Source organism: Tachyglossus aculeatus, chromosome 16 (assembly GCF_015852505.1).
Source record: "Tachyglossus aculeatus isolate mTacAcu1 chromosome 16, mTacAcu1.pri, whole genome shotgun sequence".
Lineage (NCBI taxonomy): Eukaryota > Metazoa > Chordata > Mammalia > Monotremata > Tachyglossidae > Tachyglossus > Tachyglossus aculeatus.
In genome coordinates, this window is record NC_052081.1 from 20,128,760 (window position 1) to 20,156,115 (window position 27,356).

A 27,356-nucleotide genomic window follows, 5' to 3' on the forward strand; every position below is an offset into this window, starting at 1 on the left:
AAGATTAAGACTCTGAGCCCCGTGTGGGATATGGACTGTGACCAACATGATTAGCTTTTATCTATCCCAGCACTTAGTAGAGTGCCTGATACATAGTAAGCACTTAACAAATAGCATAATTTCTTCTTCTTCTCCTTCCCCATCTCATTCTTCTTCTTCCTCTTTCTCCTCCTTTTCCTCATCATCTTCTTCCTCTTCCTCCTCCTCCTCCTCTCTTACATCTCTCTTCCTCATCCTTCTCCTCCTCTTCCTGGTCCTTCTCCTTCCTCTTTCCTGGCTGGAACAGAGTTCAGTGACCAGTCCTCGGCAAGAGAAGGACCAATTTCAACGAGTTGATTTCCCAGGTCTTAGCAGGGCCTAAGTTACGGAGAGCAGTGCCACTGTAGATGAGGAGTAATGACTTCTAGTGGGGAGTTGGTGGCAGGATCAGAACCACTGTTTTGCATCCACAAACAAACACCAGCCTCCTTCAGGATGATAGTGGGGAAGATGGGGAGTTCTATTTTGGGCACGTTAAGCTTAAGGTGACAAGAGGATATCCAGGTAAACATGTCTTGAAGGCAGGAGGAAATGTGAGACTGTAGAGAGGGATAGAGAGATCAGGGCTGGATATGTAGATTTGGGTATCTTCTGCTTATTAGTGGTAGTTGAATCCACGGGAGCGAATGAGTTCTCCCAGGGAGTGAGTGTAAATGGAGAATAGTAGGGGATCCAGAACTGAACCTTAAGGGAAACCTACAGTTAGTGGGTGAGAATCAGAGGGAAAAGCCAGTGAAGGAGATTGAGAATGAGCAGCCAGAGAGAAGGCAAACAGGAGAGGAAAGAGTCAATGAAGCCAAGGTTGGCAAATGTTTCCAGGAGGATGGGGTGGTCGACAGTGTTGAAGGCAGCTGAGAAGCCAAGGAGGATTAGGATGGAGTAGAGGCCACTTGGCAAGAAGGAGATCACTGGTGATTTTTGAGAGGGGGGTGGTTTCTGTGGAGTGATGGCACGGAAACCAGATTGGAGGGGGTCAAGAAGAGAATTGGAGGAGAGGAATTTAAGAAAAATATTATTGCAATGGAATGGTGTTGAAATGATATTGCAAAGTGCTACTGCAATGACACAAAGCAATAATAATAATAATGGCATTGGTTAAGTGCTTACATAGTACATAGTAAGTGCTTAACAAATGCCATTATTATTATTATTATGTGCAAAGCACTGTTCTGAGTGCTGGGGGGATACAAGGTGATCAGGTTGTCCCACGTGGGGCTCACAATCTTAATCCCGATTTTACCAAAGAGGTAACTGAGGCACAGAGAAGTTAAGTGACTTGCCCAAAGTCACACAGCTGATAGTTGGTGGAGCTGGGATTTGAACCCATGACCTCTGACTCCAAAGCCTGGGCTCTTTCCACTGAGCCACACTGCTTCTCACAACTTCAATTCATCAATTGATAAATATAGAGAGTAAGCTGCTCTAGACTAAGCTCCTTGTGGGTAGGTAACGTGTCTACCAACTCTGTTGAATAATAATAATAATAATAATAATAATAATGGCATTTATTAAGCGCTTACTATGTGCAAAGCACTGTTCTAAGCGCTGGGGAGGTTACAAGGTGATCAGGTTGTCCCACCGGGGGCTCACAGTCTTCATCCCCATTTTACAGATGAGGTAACTGAGGCCCAGAGATGTTAAGTGACTTGCCCAAAGTCACACAGCTGACAATTGGCAGAGCCAGGATTTGAACCCTTGACCTCTGACTCCAAAGCCTGGGCTCTTTCCACTGAGCCATGCTGCTCCTCAACTCTCACAAGTTGAACTCTCACAAGCACTTAATACAGTGCTCTGCACTCAGTCTGTATGAGATAAATGTGATGCATTGTTTATAAACATCCTTTGTGATTTGTGAGAGTCAATATTGTTACAGATATAGTATATCATCCTGACAAGTAGGTCATATTTAGGGGACGCTAAATGAGAAAACAAAACCCACAGAACTGCATTTTTTGCAAAGTTTATATAACTTATCTGTCTTGATTGTGTAAGATCATTTTCAAAACTAAATTCCTGTCCAAAAATAATTCAAAAACAAGGTGATTCTCCTTTCTATTTCCCACTCTGCCATCTCAGAAAGCAACTGAGCTGAAATCATAATTTGACAAGATCTGAAGTTTTGGAAGAGTCCTTAACTGCTGTTGCTTTGCACAAGGTCACTTTAAAATGCCATGAGGGAGTGTTTTCCTGTGGCTTTAAGAAAAAAAAAAGCAAACCAGGTCATGACCAAGTGGCCAGTGAATGCATACTGAGAATCATTTTTTTTTTTTGCAGCCTGGCCAGAGCTTAGGGGGATCTCCCAACAGATCTTCTAACACTTACGGTAATTAATGGGAGGAGTCACCAGTCCCCGTCTTTATTTGTGGACTGCTTATCCAGCCCCATTTAGAGCAGTTCCTCCTAGGGACCTGTCCTTAAGGGGTCGTCACAGTATTGGACATTAAATGTGGCCCCCTACTCTTCTCAAACACTAAAAATGAGATTTCTGCAAAGGATTGTTTTTTTTCTATCATGGACTTACTGTGCTGCACAAGGTAAGATTATCATCTGGGGAGGTCCTTAGCTCATCTATCTATCTATCTATCTATCTATCTATCTATCTATCCATCTATGTATATAGATGGATAGATAGATACACATAGGAAATTGCAAAAATTACCATTATTCTTTCTGAAAAAGTATCCCCAAATTGTTTAATTGTATTTCTTTTATTCCCAAACTGCCCTACCCCCAATTTATGTCTGCGGCGTGGCTCAGTGGAAAGAGCACGGGCTTTGGAGTCTGAGGTCATGGGTTCAAAGCCCGGCTCCACCAACTATCAGCTGTGTGACTTTGGGCAAGTCACTTAACTTCTCTGTGCCTCAGTTACCTCATCTGTAAATTGAGGATTAAGACTGCGAGCGCCCTGTAGATCAACCTGATCACCTTTTACCCTCACCAGCACTTAGAACAGTGCTTGGCACATAGTAAGCACTTAATAAATGCCATCATCATTATTATTACTACCTCCCCAGCTAGGTTGTAAGCTCTGTGAGAGTAGGGATCGTGTCTATATGTAATGATGTACTCTACCAAACATTTAGTTCAGTATTTCCATTCAGCAAGTGCACAATAAATAGCATGTATTGATTGACTGGCGTGATTATGATTGACGTGGTTTGTGATTACTGCACATTTTGTGTAAGCAGATGAGAATTTGTGTAGTTCATTGGCACCTTTAGCTATTCCTTTCATTACTGTATTTCTTGTCAAAAGATTATGAAATCCTAATGATATTCAGAAAGGTACAAATGCTGTCAAACAATCTTAGAATGTCTTCCCACCTACCCCCACAACAATTAATTGCTAAGGTTCTTGAATAAGATTTTCTGTCAGGGGGTGTATGTAATCAATCAATCACATTTATTGAGGGTTTAATGTGTAAAGAGCACTGTACTAAGAGCTTCAGAGAATACAGTATACAGAGTTGGTAGACACATTCCCTGCCTACAAACAGCTTACAATCTAGAGGGGAAGACAGATATTAATATAAATTACAGATATGTATATAAGTGTTGTGGGGCTGAGGGGTGCAAATGGGAGCAAATCCAAGAGCAAGAGCAATCCAAGAGCAATTTTGTTGCCAAATTGTACTTTCCAAGCACTTAGTACAGTGCTCTGCACACAGTAAGCGCTCAATAAATACGATTGAATGAATGAATGAGCAAGGATGATGCAGAAGGAAGTAGGAAAACTCATTTGACCTCTTTTTCCCTAGAAAGTCAATTAAAATAATAGGCAAAAATCATGTAGATGGAAAACAGCCATCAGAGGGTTTCTGTTATTAACCTGGAAGTAGCTTAGCTATCTGTGATCACTTCCTACTTGTTGAAGTGTTTCTATCCAAGGTCTAACACTTTTGGCATTACAATATTTGTAACTTTTTAAAAGATGATTTTACAAATATTTATCTATTCTTCATTATTGTAAGGTAGAAATAAGTAAAAAAAAATTGGTGTTTTGTCCATTCTTCAATTTTTCATCATGTCATTATGATCACATCATGTAGCTAAATAAACTATTTCACCTTTATTTTGGACTCACAAAAGTTAAGTAGCTAATTGCAAATAGATTAGTTTAAGTATAAATTCATTAGTGCATTTTCATGATGTATTTTCAATCATATTAGTTACAATGACAGAATCTAGGAATAAGTCCTGATCTATAGGCATGAGTAGACCCTTTGTCCTAAATTTGAAGAATATCTGTCAGAGTCAAACAAACTACCAAAGGAGAGCTAGTGCCTTATAAGAATCGGTTATATAAATTGTTGAATCTATTGATTACTCTATTTATTTATTTAACTTGTCCATATTTATTCTATTTATTTTATTTTGTTAATATGTTTTGTTTTGTTGTCTGTCTCCCCTTTCTAGACTGTGAGCCCGCTGTTGGGTAGGGACCGTTTCTGTATGTTGCCTACTTGTACTTCCCAAGTGCTTAGTACAGTGCTCTGCACACAGTAAGCGCTCAATAAATACGATTGAATGAATCAACCAATGGTATTTGAGTGCTCACTGTGTGCAGAGCACTGTACAAAGGGAGAGCACAATGAAGCATACTTAGTAGACATATTACTTGCTCACAACCAGCTTACAGTCTAGAGTGAAAGGACAAGCATTAATAAAAAATAAACTATTGATATGTCTGCAAGTGCTATGGGGATGAGGGTGGGATGAACATGAAGTGCCCAAAGGGTACAGATTCAAGTAAAACAAATATGATAAAAAAAGTAATCAAATTATAATAATGATAGTATTTGTTAAGTGCTAACTATGTGCTAAGCACTGGATAAAAGCTGGAGTGAATGAAGTGGTAAAACAGAATGATGGCTCATTGTCTCATTTAAGTATTTGGCTTTATATGTCATTTAGTATGCCTCTGGGATTATTTTATGAAGTTGGAAGGGAAGCAATAATTTTTCCCCGTGTCCTCAACGGCAAGGAAAAGAAATGTGCCTGCTCCCTTAGTCATAATCTGAGTTCGTCCATTGTTCAGTATGTTGACCGATGGTTGCGATGGTAATTATACTCTGAATGATAGCATAATCCAAATAGTCAGGATGTGCAGGCCTGGTGAAAGACTCCAGTTCCATTTGTATTTCACACTCTAATGGGGCTGTACAAAAATATCCAGTACCTCTGGTGGTAGCAACGTCTATTCCAGACATTCCCTCCCCTTCCCCTTGTAACCCTCCGGATGTGAGGCCTGTCTACAGGGAAGTAGGAAATGACCAAGATTCTTCTATAACAACTGTGGATCTACAGGGGCTCATTAATATGGTCTGAAACACTGAGTGTACTCCATCTATAGAGACTCTAGGAGGAAATGTTACTAAGAAATAAGAATACTTTAGATAATAGAGAAAGAATACTAGGATAAGCATTTCTGAATTTAAAGGAATAAGCAATTCATAGGGTCTACAGTGTGATTTTTACCTTTTTTGATTTCTTCTTCCCTCTCTTGGAATAACTATGTTTTTCTACGACTCCCGGCTCTGCCAATTAGCTGTGTGACTTTGGGCAAGTCACTTAACTTCTCTGTGCCTCAGTTCCTTCATCTGTAAAATGGGGATTAAGACTGTGAGTTCCCCATGGGGTATCTCCTTGTAACCTCCCCAGTGCTTAGAACAGTGCTTTGCACATAGTATGTGCTTAATAAATGCCATTATGATTATTATCATTATTATCTGCCCAGTTTTAGTGTGCACTTTAGTGTTAAACCCACCTGGCATGATCTTTCAGATGAGGCTCTAGGGAGGTCAAACTCATCATCTTTGCCACTGCACATGTTCGATATGCATGGAGAGGCCACAAGTCAGCTAATAGATGCTAATTTAGGCAACAGATGCTCTGTGGAAGAACATACCTGGTAACATTTAAAAAAACTACCAACAGATGCCAACAGACACACCTGTTTAAAAATTATTGCAGTATGTACATTCCAATCTTGAAGATGCAATGTCTTTGAAGGATTTCCTAGCTCAGTGAAACCAGCAAGCAGCAATCCTGGGGCATTTTTACTCTAAAAATAGGAAAAACAATTTGCCCATTTGGGGGTTGTAACAATTATGAACTTGGCATCACGGTCCCAGAATGTAGGGAAAGAAAGGACAGTTTGAAGAAAAATGTGACAGTCTGCATAGGTAGGTATTGGATGCAGTTAAAAATAGTCCTAGAGAAAAGCTAGGTAAGTGAAAGTGGGGTACTGGGAAAGCTTGGCAATCTAGGAAACAGGAGAAAACTGAGACCCTGGTAAAATGGGATAATATGAGACCATATATAACTAGGAACCCTGCTTACCTAGGAGCCTCTGGGGAAATAGGAATCCCTGGATAACAAGGGAGAAGCAGTGTAGCTCAGTGGAAAGGGCACGGGCTTGGGAGCCTGAGGTCATGGGTTCTAATCCCGGCTCTGCCACTTGTTAGCCGTGTGACCTTGGGCAAGTCACTTAACTTCTCTGGACCTCAATTCCCTCACCTGTAAAATGGGGATGAAGACTGTAAGCCCCACGTGGAATAACCTGATTACCTTGTATCTACCCCAGTGCTTAGAGCAGTGCTTAGAACTAGTAAGCTTTTAACCAATACCAACGTTATCATTATTATTATTAAGGAAGAGCTAACTAACCAGGAGGTGTTGGTTAATTATAAGAATCTAACTAGGTAACCTTAGCTCGCTATCTTTAGAACCAGGCTATCCAGGAAGCCCAAGGCTAAATAGTTCCAAGCTAACAAGATGGTTCTAGATAGCTAGGAAGTCCCTGCCAACTATGAAACCACAGCTAATTAGTAGATCCCTAAAAAATAGGATACTCTTATTAGGAGATTCTTGTCCATTAGAAGACACTGTCTAACTGAGAACTCGGTTAACCAGGGGGCATTAACTAGAAGAACCTGGGCAACCATCAGATAGGCAGAACATGGTTAAATAGAAGATAATTATTAACAAGGAGACTGCAGCTAAAAGATAACTGTACCTAAACAGAAGACCCTAATTAATAGGAGATTATAATTCGTTAGATAACTTAAATCACCTTAAGAACTTTGTTAGCTGAAAGTCTCCCAAGTAAATTGGAGACTCTAGCTAACTAGGAGACCCTGATCAATCAATCAATGGTATTTACTGAGTGCATACTGTGTGCATAGCACTGCACTTGACACATGGGAGACTACAGTACACTTGAGGCGGTCTTTGTGATTCCTTCCTTCAATTCCTCTTCCAATCTCTGGCTAGGCTTCAGACGCCTTACAAACTTCAAACTGTAATACAGGTGAGCATTCAATTGCTTTCCGAGAAGGCAGAGTAGGAAATAGAATGAAGAATGATCTCAGTTTTTAATCCCTTTTAACGGAACTTTAGTTTTGTAAATGCTCTTTCACAATCGAGACTCCGATAAGTTATGTAAACTTTGCAAAAAAAACCCTCAGTTCTGTGGGTTTTGTTTTCTTGTTCAGCCTAAATGTGATCTACTTGCTGAGGTGAAATGGTACATCTGTGAAGATAATGACTCTCACAAATCACGAAGGAAGTTTTATAATTCAAACTATCATATTTATTCATTCAATCGTATTTACTGAGCGCTTACTGTGTGTAGAGCACTGTACTAAGCGCTTGGGAAGTACAAGTTAGCAACATATAGAGACAGTCCCTACCCAACAGTGGGCTCACAGTCTAGAAGGGGGAGACAGAGAACAAAACAAAACATATTAACAAAATAAAATAAATAGAATAAAAATGTACAAGTAACATAAATAGAGTAATAAATATGTACAAACATATATACATATATACAGGTGGTGTGGGGAAGGGAAGGAGGTAAGGTGGGGGGAGGGGGAGGAGTGCATAGTGCATTCACTATGTTCAGAGCACTGTACTAAGCTCTTGGAAGAGTACAAGGAGCTGGTAGACACATTACCTGCCCACCAGAAGCTGCCAGTCTAGAGCATCTTATAGTCTATATTCACCTGTCTACTTGTTTTGTTTTGTTGTTTGTCTCTCCCTTCTAGACTGTAAGTCCTTTGTTGGGTAGGGACCCTATCTATGTTACCAATTTGTACTTCCCAAGTGCTTAGTACAGTGCTCTGCACATAGTAAGCACTCAATAAATACGATTGAATGAATGAATGAATGAACTGAAAAATTGATGTTATGATTGCTTCACAGCATTTCAATATCATTTTGCACTAAGACCCCACTAATTCAGCCCTCAGGAATGAAGTCAAATGATGGATCAATGGCATTTATTGAGCATTTACTGTGTGCAGAACAGGGTACTAAGCTCTTGGGGGTGTACAATACAAAAGAATTGGTAGACAGACACATTTCCTGCACAATATGAATTACAGCCAGAATGGGAGACCAGTAAATTAAGAAACCCTGGTTAAGTAGGAGATCTTATTTTTCTAGGAAACTCTTCCTATCCAGCAACTAACAACCCTATGATTTGATCATAGCTAATTAGAAAAGAATAACTAACCTGGAGACTCAAGTTGAATGAAAAATCTGAATAGGAGTCCTTACCTAATTATCTGATTAGAGAAGCAGCATGGCTCAGTGGAAAGAGCATGGGCTTTGGAGTCAGAGGTCATGGGTTTGCCAAAATCGCATGTCACTTAACTTCTCTGTGCCTCAGTTACCTCATCTGTAAAATGGGGATTAAGACTGTGAGCGCCCACCGTGGGCTTCTCCAATGCCATCCTACTCACTATACCTCAATATTTCTATCTTACGGCCGACCTCTCACCCATGGTCTCTGGCCTAGAATTCCCTTCCTCTTCATATCTGACTCTCCTCACCTTCCAAGTCTTATTAAAAGCACATCTCCTCCAAGAGGTCTTCCCTGACTAAGCTTTGATTTCCTCCTCTCCACCTCCCTTCTCCATACCCTTACACTAGGATTTGCCCCCTTTATTCACCCCTCTCTCCCCATAGCCCTTATGTACATGTCTGAAATGTAATTTATTTATTTATGTTAATATCTGTTTCCCCTCTAGACTGTAAGCTCCTTATTGGCAGGGGGCATGTCGACCACCTCTGTTATAGTATACTCTCCCAAGCACTTAGTAGAGTGCTCTGCATACCATGAGCTCCCAATCAATCAAAAAATTGATTAATTGATTCCCCAGCCTGGTGAGGTTTGGTGTTTTGGCATCAGGACATTTGGGTGCCAATGTACCAAGAGAATCATTTTAAGCCAGATGCATAAATATACCATGAATTATATTTGAAATTGCATTTAAAAATCAGTAAAAATAAAAGTGGCAGCTTTAAAAGCCTGTTTATTTTCCAACATGTACTAAAAATGGGGCTACAAACCCAGGACTGTGATAGGCCTGAGGCTGCTGTCTCCAGAAGAAATGGCAGATATGAAATCTCCATGTGGGATGCCTGGGGAAAACTCGTTTCAATGCCAATGAATTGAATGCTTTTAAAATGCTCTTTCAATTATACACCAGTATTAATGTCTTAATCCATGTTGTTTGTTTTCTCTCCATTTCAGGAAATTGTAAGAAACTTTATATTTCTAATGGGCATTTTTCTGAAACAAATGCGTCATATAATTTAAATGAAATTGCACAATACCGATGTATAGGGGGATATACGACACCAGAAGGAACAGAATCAGGAGAGTTGAAATGCTTGCAAAAGGGATGGTCGGTTCAACCAATCTGTATTAGTGAGTGATTTGATGTTTTAAGGGCTTTCCTAATTCTGATAGCGTTATGGCTGGGCTGATGCGGTTTTTGCCTGAATGTCTTAGGTCTGGGTTGGAATTTGGCCCTGAAAGCACCCAAAGCAATATGGTTCAACTGAATTAGAGCAAATGTATTATTTTTTACTTTATTAAGCTTCCCTCCAGAGATTTTAAATATTGTTCTGAGGGCTCGAATGTGGGCTCTAGGTACAGCAAAGATGAAGGTCCCAAATGTTTTCCATTTCAGAAACCTGTAAAAGACCAGAATTCAGGAATGCCAGATATGAGGGACATGAAATAGTGTTTCAACTTAACAGCAAACTAGAATATGAATGTCTTGATGGATACATTCGCAGAGACGGAAGGAGCACAACAGATTCCATAGTGTGTGGTGAGGACGGTTGGTCTCATATACCTGAATGCCATGGTGAGTGATTCAAAAGGAAAAGAGATTACAGAATGCTTCCTCTAAAGTTATTGCCATATAAACTGCTGTCACCTGCAGTGATATTTTTATCTGTGGCTCTGGGGGTGACTAATAAAAGTAATGTGTGAATATAAAGGTTTCCCCTTGCATCATTATTACCTTTCCCGCAGTGCCTTCAGGGCCTGGAATCATTTTCACCTCTCTCTTTGTTGTCATCTTCCCGGAAGGTCTGTTCCATGTTGTCCCTACTGTACTTACCAGACTGACCCGCCTTCGGCTGTTTTCTCCTGCTGCTCGTGGTTTTGTCACTTCCTTGAACATTTTCTTTTGTTTTGTTCCTAAAACATGCTTTCTGTCCACACAGTTTAGTCAGTGTATTTTAGCACATCGTAGATCGGTTGTTTCTTTCTCTCATCCATGTGTACCAAATAGGGAAGGTGTGTAGAGAGGAGCATTGCTTGAGGCGAAAATTCTACAAGGATGAGAGGGATCTCAGCCATGGAGTTGGCACTGATGGGGAAAAGACATATGTTTTGTCCCTAATGCTTTTGATGCCTTGTATCACCCTAGAAAGCAGGAAAGGGACTGGAAGGAGAGCGGTGATGTAAGCTGCATCTATTACCCCCTACTATATGGATGCTACCAACACAACTATGCTTTTTCTCCTCCTAACCAGTTTCCAAACCCGCACCAGTAACCCCTCTCCCCATGGCCCTGGAGCCCTGTGAGGACAAGGATGGGTAGCGGCTCCACAGCAACTGAGGCTACAGATTCTCCTTGTGGCAGGGCTGCAGACACCTCAGGGCTACCTCCCATATTGGAGCTGTTGTTTGCCGTTGCCACCGCACAGGTTGGAAAGCATTGTTCCACCTCTTCCTCATGAGAGAAGCATCTGGCCTGGCTCCACAGCTCAGTAAGGGTGAGAAAAACCCGAATTTGGCAGTGGCTCAGGCAAATTATCAGCAGGAAAGAGAAGAATCTTGGCCGCCTTCTGGACGCCTCCTCACTTTCTCCTTTTCTCTTCTCCTCTCTGTCTCCTCCTTCCCTCATTCTCTCCCTATCTTCCATTGTCTTCCCCTACTACCTCAACATTTTGACCCATTCCCAGTTTGCCACTGCTTAATGAAAGGTCACTCCCTTTGGGTCTGGCTGCACTCCATTGTTTCTAATTCTGTCATGTCATAGAATGCTCAATACAGTCATCCCCTGTTTTAACATTTTTCTTCAAGTACTCTTTGCATTTGCTTTACTTAATTTTCATGCCAAAGCTTAATTTATTGGGGTGGTCTCTCACTTTGAGATAGCATGGCGAAGTTTATTGTGACTTACAGTCCACCCTTTTTCTTCCCCACATCCTTTGAGATATTTTAATTAGCTTGAATAGAGTGATACAACCCCATTTGATTTAGCATTACATAAGGACAGATATATTTTTAAAAAAGATAATGACAGATCTCTTGCCTGCACAGGTGCCTTCTTGCTTAGTAGAATGTTTAAGATAGCATTTTGAAAATCAATTATCTACCTATGTACACAAAAATACCATGAAATAGATTTTTCATCATTGGTGATTGTTTGCATCATAATTTCATAGAAAAAAATTTGTTCTCTTCTTCACTAGTACCTTTTTTTTTGTTTGGTCAATGTTTTGAATTGTGGAAATGCATTAATGCATTTTTAATGGTATTTGTTAAGTGCTTACTATGTGCCAAGCATTCTACTAAGCACTGAGGTGGATACAAGCTAATCAGGTTGAACAGTCTATGTCCCATGTGGGGTTCACAGCCTTAATTCCCATTTTACAGAAGAGGGAACTGAGATACAGAGAAGTTAAGTGATTTGCCCAAGGTCACACAGCATCCAAGTAAGAGAACTAGAATTAGAACCTGGGTCCTCTAACTCTGAAGCCCATGTTCTTTCCACTAGGTCATGTTGTTTCTTCTCTTGTTTGTCTCCTCATTCCTTTCGCTTAACACTCTATTTGTACAGCAATTCCTGAACTATTCCTTGGTTGAATTGTTCCAGTAGTTGTATGTAAGGTCTGCAATAGGTTGAGGATTCCCAGCTATCAGGTTGGACACTACAGTTGCTCTGTCCATTTTCAGTTTGGTCTAAAAATTTTGGTCTTCCAAAGGATATGCTCAGATCACAGAACTATTACCAGGTGATTCATTTCAGATAAAGAGAAGATGAAATGTGGTGCGTACCAGATTCCTGATAAAGACCTGGGTTGAACTTGGTTGAACTCATGATCTCTTGATTTGGCCTCTTTAAGAAAATGCCCAGATAAGGTCACTTGGTCCTTTCAGAGTTTGGCTTGTCAATTGACTCTATGGTAAGGTTAGTCCACTCTGTGTGAGTTTAAAGCTTGACTCGTGAATGGACTCACCACACCATTTCTTTTCTATTACAACAATCAGACATATTTATGAGATTAAATTTATTCAGTTTGCCTTTTTTCTTCTTTTAGAAATAGAATGTGAAATTCCAGATCTGACGCCAAACATAAGAGCAATTAATGGGAAGGATAAATTTAAAGTTGGAGATGTTTTGTCGTTTGTCTGTCAGAACAAACAGAAAAGAGTCGGGCCTGAATCCATTCAGTGCTACCACTTTGGATGGTCCCCCGACCCTCCAACATGTCAAGGTAAAATCCTGTCTTAGAATGAATGTTGCTGAGGAGATGCATACATTGCATACATACATATGCATACATACATATGCCAACACACACATGCATTCTAGACTGTGAGCCCATTGTTGGGTAGGGATTGTCTCTATTTGTTGCTGAATTGTACTTTCCAAGCCTTTAGTACAGTGCTGTACACATAGCAGTGCTCAATAAATATGGTTGAATATAATTATAATTGTTATTATCATTATTACCATTTAAATCTCTACTTCCCAGCCATCATGAAGATTGAATACAATTACCTAGAATAGGTTTGTCTTAATCTTGATGTGATTTAAACATCACACTAATTCCTTGACCCTCCCCAAAGGCTCACCGATCCTAATGATTCTGTTTTGTACCTTGGGGGGCTATCTTTTTGACACTGGACAATACTTCTCAGGTAACAGAATTCAATGACCATTTTCAACTCTGTTGCACTGATACTGATTCTTGGTAATATAATGGGTTTGTGAGGTACAGCCTGGAATTCAACCTTTATCGTCTCCAAACTAATTGTCCTGCCATAACACCTTGCTGATTTGGAGTAGCTCACAATATACTGTAATTCATGCGTGAGTGAGTTTTGTGTGTGTGTTTGTGTTTGCTTGTGTGTGTGCATCCAGAACACACTCATCCATATTTGTCTGGTCTTATGCTGTCGAGTCGTGTCCAACCCATAGCAACTCCATTCATTCATGCATTCATTCAATCGTATGTATTGAGCACTTACTTTGTGCAGAGCACTGTAATAAGTGCTTGGGAAGTACAAGTCGGCAACATAGAAAGATGGTCCCTACCCAACAACGGGCTCACAGTCTAGAAGGGAGAGAAAGACAACAAAACAAAACATGTAGACAGGGATTAAAATGGTCAGAACAAATAGAATTGGGTAGGGACCGTCTCTATATGCTGCCAACTTGTACTTCCCAAGAGCTTAGTACAGTGCTCTGCATGCAGTAAGCGCTCAATAAATACAATTGAATGAATGAATGAATTATAACTATCTGCACATCATTAACAAAATAAATAGAATAGTAACTATGTACAAGTAAAATAAATAGAGTAGTAAATCTGTACAAACATATATAGAGGTGCTGTGGGGAGGGGAAGGCGGTAGGGCGGGGGGGGATGAGGAGGAGGAGAGGAAAAAGGGGGCTCAGTCTGGGAAGGCCTCCTGGAGGAGGTGAGCTTCGTACAGACCTGCTGCTGGGAAGTCGCCCGTGCCAGTCTGCCGGCGACAACGTTGCCCTCCACGTTGCGCTTTTCCCACCACCTCCTGCCAGCCGCTCCTCCCCCTGGACTGTATCTCTTCCTCACTTCTCCAGTGCGGGCCCTGGGAGTTTTAGGCGCGTGAGTAGATGTCCTTGTACATATTTACTATTCTGTTTATTTTGTTAATGATGTGCATCTAGCTTTATTTCTATTTATTCTGATGACTTGACGCCCATCCACATGTTTTGTTGTCTGTCTCCCCCTTCTAGACTGTGAGCCCGATGTTAGGTAGGGACCATTTCTATATGTTGCCAACTTGTACTTCCCAAGTGCTTGGTACAATGCTCTGCACACAGTAAGCGCTCAATAAATATGATTGAATGAATGAATGAATGTTCTCCAAAGAGACTGCAGGGTTTTAGAGGGGCAGAGAGGGCTGCCGGCCGGGCAGCAGTGCCCATCCTCTGGGGGGATTCCGGCTTGGCGGATCACAGCAGGCCACGACCCAGGACCCTGTCGCCGACCCTGGGCCCGCCTCTCTCCCCGCCCCGGAGGAAGAGAGGTCCGTCGGGGCCTGGATGTAAGCCCCGCTCCGGCACATCTCTCCCAGAATGCCCCAATTCTATCTGCAATCATTCCGGTAGTGTATCCATAGAGTTTTCTTGGTAAAAATATGGAATTGGTTTAGCATTGCCTTCTCCTGCACAGTAAATTGAAGTATCCACCGTTGACTCTCTCCCATGCTGCTGCTGCCCAGCACGACTGAGTTTTGACTTGTAGCAGATTGCCTTCCACTCGCTAGCCGCTGCCCAAGCTAGGAATGGAATAGACATGCCTCGGCTCGACTCTCTCTCCCAAAGCTGAGACTCATGGAGTACTGGAAACTCTCCAGGTGCGATCCTGAGACAGGACATCCATATTTAGGAGTTGCTCTATATGCAATTCAAAGGGAATTGATTATTTTTCCTGGCTATTGAAGAGTTTTCCAGAGGATTGGAATCATATTTTGGAGCAGCAGCATGGTGCAGTGGATAGAATAAGGACCTGGGCATTAGAAGGTCATGGGTTCCAATCCTGGTTCCACCGCTTGTTCTGCTGTATGACCTCAAGCAAGTCACTTCACTTTTCTGGGCCTTAGTTACCTCATCTGGAAAATGGGGATTAAGACTGTGAGCTCCACGTGGGACAACCTGTCTTGTATCTACCCAGTGCTTAGAACAGTGCTTAGCATATAGTAAAACCTTAACAAATACCATAATCATTATTATTATGACTATAGCTTGAACCCAATTTTCAGATCCCCTTTTTTATCCTTGAGAATAGAATAGATTGAATAGAAGTCTTGATTTATTCAATGGATAATGGGGAAAGGTTTTAACTTTCCCAGCCATATCACCAACTAGTAGTCTTAGAATCTTGATACACATTTCATAGCAGCCAAACATTTTCAGGAGTTGCTAGAGACCAGGCCTACTGGTAGTATCAAATGTTTTGGTATGATTCACGAACACTGTAGAGAAGTCTTGCTCTTCTTTCTGCAATATTCATATAGCTGTTGTGCAGTGAAGATCAGATCTGCTGTACTCCCCTAGGATGACCTCTTATCAACCTCTCGGCAGCCTCTGTCCCTTCATATGAATTAATTTATGCTCATCCACAGTACAAATATATGATTAATAATAATGATAGCATTTGTTAAGTGCTTACTATGCGCAGAGCACTGTTCTAAGCATTGGGGGGGATACAAGGTGATCAAGTTGTCCCACGTGGGGCTCACAGTCTTAATCCCCATTTTACAGATGAGGTAACTGAGGCTCAGAGAAGTTAAGTGACTTGCCCAAGGTCACACAGCAGACGTGGCAGAGTCGGGATTGAACCCATGACCTCTGACTCCAAAGCCCATGCTCTTTCCACTGAGCCATGCTACTTCTCCAATTATTCAATTAAACTTTAAATTTTACTTATTCTGATTCCATTGCCTCTGCATATTTCTCTGACTTCTCCAATATTCAGTCCCTGAGGGCAGGGAAGAACATATCTTGTACTTCAGTTAAATTTCCCAAGCACTTATACTCAGTGGGTGCTCAATAAATACTATTATTTCTACTAGTACTGTGATTACTACTCCGTTGATGCTACAGTTCTGCTGAAATTTGGAAAAAAAAATCATTCTACATTTTTTCAGTAAATATGCTAAACATCATTTCACATTCATCAAGATATATTTTTAAAGTAGGAAATGAGAAACAAAATCCAGGGAGTCATACCTCTTTTGCTGTATATATTTTAAATGAAAAACACCATAATGAGGAGTCACATCTTTTTATTGCAGAGGTGGTAAAACCCTGCGGACCTCTACCCAATCTTGCCAATGGAAAATCCAATCAAAAAACTGAGAAGGGGTCATATCGTCATGGAGAAGTTGTGGAATATAAGTGTGATGCAAAATTTATAATGGAAGGATCTAAGAGAATTGAATGCCATGATGGAAAATGGACACCATTGCCTGCTTGTAATGGTAACACTTCAAAAACATTTATTTAATGTGTTTTTTTCTTATATTGAAAGGATTTTAATCGAGTTCAATTTATTAGAGGTTGAAAAAACATGTGGCGACCCTCCTGAACTCCACCAGGGTTATCTCAAATCTAACCATCCTTCACCATATCATCATGGGGATTCAGTAGAATACGGTTGCCAAGAAGCATTTGCAATGATTGGAAAGAAGAAAGTAACGTGCATTCAAGGGAATTGGACAGCTCTTCCTCAATGCATTGGTAAAGTTGATACAATTCTTAAAACAGTCATTTAAGATTAGTTCATAGTTTTCCATTGGATGAATATGTATTTTCATACTTAGCTTTTCTAATCTAAATGAACAGGACCCTTGATTTACCCATTCTAATGTGGCAATACGTATGTGTGAGTTGCATAAGATTTCACTGTACATGTCCCATGTCCTAGGGCATAGAGAAACATGGGCCTGGGGGGTCATAAGAACCTGAATTCTAACTATGGCTCAGCTACTTGTCCTCTGGGTGATCTTGGGCAATCACTTAACTTCTCTGTTCCTCATTTACCTCATAAACACTTAGTACAGTGCTCCACACACAGTAAGTGCTCAATTAATACAATTGGAACAAATGAATCTGTAAAATGGAGATGAAGACTATAAACCCCATGTGGGACATGATTCTGTCCAACCTGATTAGCTTGTATCTACCCCAGCGTTTAGAACAGTGTTTGACATAGAGTAAGTGCATAACAATTACCGTCGTCATCATCGTCATCATCATTTCCAGTAAGGAGGACAGCAAATTGATCTTATGAATTTGGCTCCATGGTTTCCGATAAAACCAATTTTGAATAACCAATCCAAACCAGAGGGTACGCTGTATTATATTGAATGGGGGGTCTCCGGAGCCCAAACCCTGGAGTGACCTCCACACTTCCAATGCCACAGGGCAGCTGGTCGGGAACCCCCACTGTGGTACCAAGGAATCAGTGGTTCATATCGGTGTGGGCCAATTTATTCCCTTGGTCCCTGTGAACATCTGCTGAACCCTCATGTCTGGCTACATCCTCCCCATCATGGCCTGCTGGTCTTCCTAGGCTTCATCCTGATTGGCTTTACCGCATTTTTCCACTGCCCCATTGCCCTTTCTTGACTGACCCTGAAATTGCTATTCTGAAGTTCAGAGCCAAAGCGTCCAGGATGCTGGCCCAGTGGTGGAGCAGTTTGGTGCCAAATAATAATAATAATAATAATGATGGCAATTGTTAAGCACTTACTATGTGCAAAACACTGTTCTGAGCGCTGGGATAGATACAAGGTAATCAAGGTAACTACACCCTCGTGGGATCAAAATTACTCTTGCCACCATATTCTTTGCATCAGTTAGATGCCGGTCAAGGAGCTGGAAAATATTGCTGTATGCTTCAGTAAGCTGAATGCTCATAGCTCAGCATTTAGACAGTGCTTGATATTTTGCAAATAGTTCAAACACATTTACTGAGCCTTAAAAATATTGCAGAGACTTAAAACACATGAGGATTCATAAAATTATTAATTTTTAAGGTTTTCTACCTTAGGAGGTGGAGGGTCAAAATCATTACATTTTAAATGTTATTCACACGGTTTTTAATTTTATCTTTTTTAAAAATTAGAAATAAGTCAACTTAAAAAATGTACAGTGCCGCCGGATCCTTCCAATGGGAAAATTACTTCAACGAAGAGTGACTACAGTCACAATAGTTTCTTATTTTTCATTTGCAATGTAAATTTTGAAGCAGAAGAATCTACAAGAATACCATGCATAAATGGAAAATGGCAACGACTCCCCACATGCTTGAGTAGTAAGATTGTGTTTTCTCATTTCTTTCTTATCATGAATTTTTCAATGGACATTGTTTCTTCTTATTTCTCTTCAGATTTCCCTGTCTCAAAAACTTCTAATGATAGAAAAGTCTAATCATCTCTAAAAAACTTAGTTTTATGGAAATACCCATTCATATTGCAGATTTTCATCATTTTAAGTAACTTGGAATTGTCCAGTTTTTTATGTAGCATTTGTGGTATTGGTTAAGTGTTTACTATGTGCTAAGCACTGTTCTAAGAGCTGGAATAGATGCAAGGAAATCAGGTTGGACACAGTTCCTGTCCCACATGGGGCTCATAGTCTTAATTCCCATTTTGCAGATGAGGTTATTGAGGCACAGAGAAATTAAGTGACTTGCCCAAGGTCACACAGCAGACATATGGTGGAGTCGGGATTAAAACTCACATCCTCTGATTCCCCAGCCCAGGCCCTTTCCACTATGAATGAGTGCTTACTAGTGCATAGAGAGAGAAAAATCTAGGCTTTATATTGATTTCATCATAAATCATTCTCAGTCCAAGGCAAGATTGCTTGCTACTTTTTGGCACCAAAAACTAATTTCTCCTTGGAAAGTTTGCTCTGTTCTCAGTTCTCTGCACACCACTTCTCTTTCCAACTTCCACCTTTCTTGGGATGCAGCTATAGTGACATTAACCACCCAATCGACTTCCCCAGGAGGGGGAATTGGAGTTGCATGAATGTCCCCATATGGGACCCTATATTCTTGATCTTACCCCTGGGAGGGAGGCACGTGAGGAGGGATTTTTTTTTACTATAATTATCATTTGTTTGTTATTTCTGACATTTGGCAAACAATTATTTTGTGTGGAACATAGCATGCTGAACTGGGGAAAGTCACAGGAACCTACTTTCCCTCAGCTCTCCCAGCCCCCTGAAGGTGAGCTAAAACTCAGGGTTAAATACAAAATGTTCTGAAGTATGAAATAACAATGCATTCATTCATTCAATAGTATTTATTGAGTGCTTACTGTGTGCAGAGCAGTGTACTAAGCACTTGGGAAGCACAAGTCAGCAACATATAGGGATAGTCCCTATAATAATAATAATAATAATAATAATAATAATAATAGCATTTGTTAAGTGCTTACTATGTGCAAAGCACTGTTCTAAGCGCTGGGGGCATACAATGTGATCAGGTTGTCCCACGTGGGGTTCACAGTCTTTGTCCCCATTTTACAGATGAGGGAGCTGAGGCTTAGAGAAGTGAAGTGACTTACCCAAGATCACACAGCTGACAAGTGGCAGTGCTGGGATTGGAACCCATGACCTCTGACTCCCAAGCCCGAGCTCTTTACACTGAGCCACGCTGCTTCTCTACCCAACAACGGGCTCACAGTCTAGAAGGGGGAGACAGACAACAAAACAAAACATATAGACAGGAGTCAAAATTGTCAGAACAAATAGAATTAAAGCTATATACTCATTAACAAAATAAATAGGACTGTAAATACGTACAAGAAAAATAAATAGAGTAATAAATCTGTACAAACATATACAAGTACTGTAGGGAGGGAAAGGAGGTAGGGTGGGGGAATGGGGAGGAGGAGAGGAAAAAGGGGGCACAGTCTGGGAAGGCCTCCTGGAGGAGGTGAGCTCTCATTAGGGCTTTGAAGGGAGGAAGAGAGCTAGCTTGGCGGATGTGCGGAGGGAGGGCATTCCAGGCCAGGGGGATGCCGTGGGCCGGGGGTCGATGGCGGGACAGGCGAGAACGAGGTACGGTGAGGAGACTAGCGGCGGAGGAGCGGAGGGTGCGGGCTGGGCTGGAGAAGGAGAGAAGGGAGGTGAGGTAGGAGGGGGCGAGGTGATGGACAGCCTTGAAGCCCAGGGTGAGGAGTTTCTGCCCGATGCGCAGATTGATTGGTAGCCACTGGAGATTTTTGAGGAGGGGAGTAATATGCCCAGAGCATTTCTGCACAAAGATGATCCTGGCAGCAGTGTGAAGTATAGATTGAAGTGGGGAGAGACAGGAGGATGGGAGATCAGAGAGATCAGGGTACTGGACCAAAGAGAAGTTAAGTAACTTGCCCAAGTTCACATAGCAGATAACTAGCAGAGCAAGGATGAGAACTCAGCTCCGCTGATTCCCAGGCTCATGTTTTTTCCACTAGGCCATGCTGCTTTCCTAAGAAGCGAAGGGATTGATGTTACAGGTTCCCTGATTGAACACAGGAAAAATGGGGCAGTGGAGAAAGAAAGATCAACACAACAAGCTACTCCAGACCAGAGAATCTCCATTAACATTCCTCAACTCACTTGGGCAGTGCTGCCATGAAGTTTGGAGATGGTTGCATGCCTAGTGGTTAGATCATGGGCTGGGAGTCAGAAGATCTGGATTCTAATCCCTGTCCTGCTACTTACCAGCTATATGAACTTGAGCAAGTCACTTAACTTCCCTTTTCCTCGATTTCCTCATCTGTAAAATAGGGATTAAAGACTTGTTTGTCCCTCCCTACTACACTGTGAGTTCCGTGTGGGACAGGGACTTGGTCTGATCTGTGTAGGTTGTATTTACCCAAATGCTTTGTACAGTGTTTGGCACATAGTAAGCTCTTAACAAATACCACAATTATTATTAAATGACAATAATTAAATATTCTAGGGAATGGTAAGTCTACATGGAATAAAAATGATTTTTCAATTAAAAATTGGCCTCATTCACTAAGTATATATTTGCTTTAAGATTAATCAATTTCTTTTTGGTAGAAGAGAGAAGAAAATTGTGTCCACCTCCACCTCAAATACCTCACGCCCAGATGATATCAACATCTGTAAGCTATATGAATGGGGAAACTCTAGCTGTTCAGTGTGAGGATGGCTACCTGCTCCAAGGACCGGAAGAAATCAAATGTGAAAACGGAGTGTGGAAATTTGTCCCACGTTGCGTTAGTGAGTATGGGGAAGTGATGCTAATCAAATGATGGGTTGAATTCCCCGTCAGAGAGGAGTATATATTCCATAAAGCACTGGTCAAATGGTCCAGTAAGCTTGATTTTTCTTTCTACAACAAGAAAATCCACTGGACCAAGCAGAGATGGAAAGAGTGAATTGCCTTCCCCTTCTTTCTCTTTCTCTCTCTTTCGCTCTTTCTCTGCTTCTCTCTCTTTCTCTTCCTCTGTCTCCCTCTCTCCCTCTTTCATTCTCTTCAACACCAACAATACCGTGGTCATATGAATGCCAGCAGTCACCTGGTAGGTGGGACAGGAAAGTGGCTGGAGGGAGGGACATCAGCGACCCCACAGCTCTCACAAACACCTGGAAACACGTTCTTGTTCTTCAGTGGGCATTGGGAGGGATGTGAGGAGGGGTATAAGAACAAGACCCTGCAGTGGGTTTGGGCACAGAAACCGTAGGTTGGCAGGGAGGTTCGTGCTGAGCTCTACCTGACCCCACTGACTCTGTTCTGCCAACCCCTCTGATGTTGCACAGGTGCAATAGCCATTGTTTCCCTTTTCAGTGATCTTCCTTCCCACCTCAGCCCTCCCTCTACCTTCTCAAATGAAAAGCCTCTGCCACAAGATTTATTAATAATTAATAATAGTTATGGCATTTGTTAAGCGCTTACTATGTGCCAGGCACTGTACTAAGCACTGGGGTGAATACCAGAGGTGGCAGGCATGGTGGCGACCAGCCAGAGATGGGGCAGGGGCTGGGGGCAGGTGCCAGGGCCAGATGCCCCACCCCTCCCCAGTCTCAGCTGGGCAAGGACTGGAGCAGCAATGGATCACTGAACCCACCGCTACCATGGTAAACTGAGAAATTAGGAAGCTTTTCACTAGGAGTTACACAGCAAGGGAAGAAGAAATGGCAGGTGGCTCACAACCTGCAGTTTGGCCATCCTGGTTCGTTCATTCATTCATTCATTCATATTTATTGAGCACCTACTGTGTGCGGAGCACTGTACTAAGTGCTTGGGAGAGAAGCAGCGTGGCTCAGTGGAAAGAGCACAGGCTTTGGAGTCAGAGGTCATGGGTTCAAATCCCGGCTCCACCAATTGTCAGCTGTGTGACTTTGGGCAAGTCATTTCATTTCTCTGTGCCTCAGGTACCTCATCTGGAAAATGGGGATTAAGACTGTGAGCCCCCCATGGGACAACCTGATCACCTTATAAGCTCCCCAGTGCTTAGAACAGTGCTTTGCACATAGTAAGCACTTAATAAATGCCATCGTTATTATTATTATTACAAGCAAATCGGGTTGGACACAATCCATGTCCCACCAGGGGCTCACAGTCTTAATCTCCATTTTCCAGGTGAGGTAACTGAGACATAGAGAAGTGAAGAGCCTTGCCCCAGGTCACACAGCAGACAAAGTTTTTACATATTTTATTTTGGGCACCGTGAGATTTGGTTGGGGAGGGTTAGATGGTGCAGGGTCCAAGAGATGGGCAGTGGTGTGAGCCCACTGTTGGGTAGGGACCGTCTCTATATGTTGCCAACTTGTACTTCCCAAGCGCTTAGTACAGTGCTCTGCACACAGTAAGCGCTCAATAAATACAATTGATTGATTGATTGATTGGTGGGCAAGGAAGGGAAAGGACAGTGAGAGTGATTGGGTTTGAAGTGGAGGGGGCTGGTAGGGTGGGGATCTGTCTGTAGTTAGCACTTAATGCAGGGGGAACATAGGTGGCTGAGCCCAGCCTCAACCCCGGACTCTCACCCAGTGTGTGTCGAGGGCCAGGTGATGACGTCTCCCATTTGGATGCCATCTTGAAAGTACCAAGAGATAGCCCTCTTAAGTACAACCAGAGGTGAACTACTCCTAATCTGTCTTGCTTTGAGCACCCGTTTGTCTTGCTCATCATCTTAAGACGACTCTGCTCGGTGTCTTTTGTCTTAATGTTCACCGGTACATCGATTCCACCTTTCACAAGCCAATGGAAAATGTGGGCCACCCCCAGCTATTGACAATGGAGACGTCATCTCTTTCCTGTTACCTGAATACCCTCCCGGAGCTAAAGTTGAATACAAGTGCCAGAACCTTTATAAACTGGAGGGTTCCAAGCAGGCGACGTGCAGAAACGGGAAGTGGTCGAATCCTCCATCATGTCTAGGTATTTTCTAATTATTCCTAGGATCATGAGAACATCCAGGAGTGATATATGTTTGTAAGAATTAAAGTGATACAATGGAACAGAGGCCACTTGCTCTGTCCTCTAAATATATTAAGCTGTCATTGAGTACAGAATCCCAAAACAGGATCTTAATGAAGCAACCAAAGTCAGGGACTCAAGATGACTTTGTTCATTCATTCATTGTCATATTTATTGAGTGCTTACTGTGTCCATAGCCCTGGGGAAAGATGAGGCTTCCTTCTGATGTCAGTCAGGAATGCAGAGATCAGAACAGCAAAACAATATCGGGTGATAGACTGAGAATGTGTAATTCACCGGTATTTATTGAGTGCTTACTGTGTACAGAGAGACTGAGTTTTCTGGAGTCAGAGAGGTCAGGAATAGGAGTGAGCACTGAAACAGCTTTTTTACTGGATCAAGACTGAAACCAAACTCAATTCCCCAAATAAGCCTCCAATCATTAAGAGTTAGAGCAGTAAATTCTGTGGCAGAAGATATGCTTGAAAACTAATTGAAAATATTGTAAATTAACAGGGAATTCCATTGTAGATATTATCAGCAGTTCAATTTAGGAGTAACTGACACTATTAGGTTGTTATGATTTAATCAATCAATCAGTACTAAATGCTTGGGAATGTATAATACACAGAGTTGGTAGACTCCATCTCTGAAAAGGAGGTTTTGATCAGCAGAGGGATACAGACATTAAAATAGATTAGGAATAAGGGAAATAGTAGAATATAAGATTTTTTTACATAAGTGGTGTGAGACTGGGGTGAGTCTAAAAGGGTAAACAGCCAGGTTCAGAGTTGTCATTCTCTTCTGGCAGAGGCATGTACAGCATCTCTAGAAGCTATGGTGAGAAACAATATTGAGCTTAGATGGAGTGACTCTAAAAAACTGTACACTGAAACTGGAGGTATCATTGAATTTACTTGCAAATTGGGATTTATGGAAGCTCCAGGATCACCTCCTTTTCAAGCACAATGTTTGCAAGGAAGAATAATCTATCCCAAGTGCACTGAAGGTAAGTTTCATTTCTACTCTGTGCTAGTCACTCAGTGAATCACAAAAAACAATACCTGTTTGAACATTGTGGATTATTAAAGGAGCCTATTGCTCAGTTCCCCTATTAGAGCTTTCGAAGCTATTAGAGGATTTTGAGCTATTGTCAGCAAGAAGTAAGAAAATCCCTTGCCAAATTTTCATTTTCATTTGGTGTCAAGAGGCAAGATGTGGGCAAAAGGTCAGCATTAAGAGAGATGAGATCAAGGTACAGTGAGTAGCATTAGAGGAGTGAAGTGTACTGGCCGGCTTGTAGTAGGAAATCAGCTAGGTAATGTAAGAAAAGATGAGTTGATTGAGTCCTCTAAAGCCAAGGATAAACAGTTTTTGTTGTGGAGGAATTTAAGGATTGCTTATAAATGATTGTTCTCTTTATGAGGATCCTCTGTAACTTATAAGGGTCCTCACACAAACTACTGCAGCCTGAGTTTCCCATGGTTGGCCACATTAGAGCTAAAGGGCATCCAGCCTTCTGATCAAGGTCCTCTCAGTGGGCATTAGTAATTTTTATTTCAGGCACAGCATAACACAGTATGGCTTCCCCAGCCTTTTCTTGTGTCACCAAATGGGAAAACCTCCCTCCCCACCTTACCTTCTACGTTGTGATAAACCAAGTAGTTTCCCAAAGGAAATCACTGTTTTCCAAAGATCAAAAAAATTGACATACAATATCAATAATATAAATATATTATTTAGAAAGAGCTCAAAACATAGTGAGAATTGTTAATCCTATTACATGATCGAATTGCAATAAATTGCAATATGTACCAAGAGTAAAACATAAATTAAAGCAATACAATTTTCAAACATACATTCAGAAAAATCATATTTTCAATTGATCAGTGGTATTTATTGAGTGCCTACTATGTGCAGAAGTTTGTTCTAAGCACTTGGGGGAGGACAATAGAATAGACTAGCATGGCTCAATGGAAAGAGTACGGGCTTCCGAGTCAGAGGATGTGGGTTCAAATCCCGGCTCTGCCAATTGTCAGCTGTGTGACTTTAGGCAAGTCACAACTTCTCTGTGCCTCAGTTACCTCATCTGTAAAATGGGGATGAAGACTGTGAGCCCCACGTGGGACCATCTGATCACCTCATATCCTCCCCAGTGCTTAGAACAGTGCTTTGCAAATAGTAAGCACTTAATAAATGCCATTATAATTATTATAATTATTCTCCAATCGGGTTTAAGACTCTGTTAAGCATTACAGAACTACTGGTTATCCCATCCAAATGTCAGCAGCCAGCCCATGGGTTGGAAGCCCAGTTAGGTGAATAACCTAATTGAATCCCTTGCCTCTTGGGGAAATCAAATTTTTTGAATCACAGAACGATGATGGTAATCTACTGGGCATGATTGAGAACTCTTAGCTCCAAGAGTGTCCTAGCTCCAGGAGCTGTAAGCAGTTGTGAGAACTAGAAATCTGATGTGGCAAGTGGATCTCAAAGTGATCAGAACCTTACATTCTCTTCACACTCATCAAATACGGGCTGGTGATCTGCTGATAAATAAAGAACACTTCTGCAGGTAATTAACCTTTGATAACTGCGACCCTCTGCATGTCGGGCACCTCTTTAAATTCTTTTGAGCTAGGTTGTCTTGCAGACAAGTGTTTTTAAATCAGTGCTTTTCTTAATGTGCATGATCCACTGGATGAGAATTCAGGATTGCACTCTACAGGGTACGGGAAAGATGCAGGGCTTTCCTCTTGAGCACATTCAGCTAGATTACAGAATATTCAGAGAGACAGGTAAGCACACACTTTAGAAATGTAACTGTGTAGCGATATCTTTTGGGCAAGTCCTATTAATGCCAAAGTGTAATATTTGATGGTGATTCAGCACCAGTGACTTTTCGGAATACATATTACTTCACTGTTCCCTAATGGTTATTAGAGGGGGAAAGAATGTCTACCAGATTTTGAAAAAATGTGAAGCCACGATTCATTCGCCCATTCATACCATTCCAGGACTTCCATGTGGTAAACCACCTCTGCTGCTCAATGGTTTCACTACTGATGTAACTATGGAGATTTATCAGACTGGAGAAAAAGTTACCTATCAGTGTTTAGAAGGTTTTGACATTAGTGGATCACCAAATGTCAAATGTGAAGGAGGAGAATGGTCCAAAGCGCCAAAATGCACAGGTACAATCTGTTTATAATTAAAGGATGCAAACTGATATTTTGCTTTAGATCCTGACTACTGGCTTTCTTTGAGATCATTTTAGTGTAATGCAAGGTTCTTAAATACAGTAGACACAGAAGTATATAAAATGTGATCTAAATTCTTGATGAATTTCACATTCAGTCCATTTCCTTGTTATTACCAAGCTCTATTTCCACTTGAATTGTGTTGGGTGCCCCTAATGTACCTTGTCTTATGCTGTCGAGTCATCTCCAACCCGTAGCGACACCACGGACACGTCTCTCTCAGAATGCCCCACCTCCATCTCCATTCCAGTAGTGCATCCATAAAGTTTTCTTGGTAAAAATCCAGAAGTGGTTTACCGTTGCCTCCTTCCATGCAGTAAACTTGAATATCCATCCTTGACTCTCTCCCACACCACTGCTGCCCAACACAGGGGAGTTTTGACTTGTAGCACATTGTCTTCCACTTGCTAGCCACTGCCCAATCTGGGAATGGAATGGGTATAACTCTGCTTGATTCTCCCTCCCATAGTCCCATACCACAGACTGTTAGAGCACTGGAAACTCTCCAGGTGTGACCCTG

At 41.6% G+C, this 27,356-nt stretch overlaps 1 protein-coding gene across 1 annotated transcript in view; it reads left to right on the forward strand.

Moving 5' to 3' along the window:
- Positions 1 to 2,438: 2,438 nt before the first annotated feature.
- LOC119938491 (complement factor H-like) overlaps positions 2,439 to 27,356 on the forward strand; it is a 40,149-nt gene continuing 15,231 nt past the window's right edge. Inside the window, exons 1-11 of the mRNA XM_038758333.1 lie at positions 2,439 to 2,573; positions 9,580 to 9,756; positions 10,022 to 10,201; positions 12,672 to 12,848; positions 16,420 to 16,605; positions 16,682 to 16,864; positions 18,255 to 18,443; positions 21,191 to 21,373; positions 23,355 to 23,537; positions 24,388 to 24,585; positions 26,594 to 26,770. Of these exons, the coding sequence (XP_038614261.1) occupies positions 2,516 to 2,573; positions 9,580 to 9,756; positions 10,022 to 10,201; positions 12,672 to 12,848; positions 16,420 to 16,605; positions 16,682 to 16,864; positions 18,255 to 18,443; positions 21,191 to 21,373; positions 23,355 to 23,537; positions 24,388 to 24,585; positions 26,594 to 26,770 (1,891 nt within the window). The 5' untranslated portion in view covers positions 2,439 to 2,515. The remainder of the gene's footprint in view (positions 2,574 to 9,579; positions 9,757 to 10,021; positions 10,202 to 12,671; positions 12,849 to 16,419; positions 16,606 to 16,681; positions 16,865 to 18,254; positions 18,444 to 21,190; positions 21,374 to 23,354; positions 23,538 to 24,387; positions 24,586 to 26,593; positions 26,771 to 27,356) is intronic.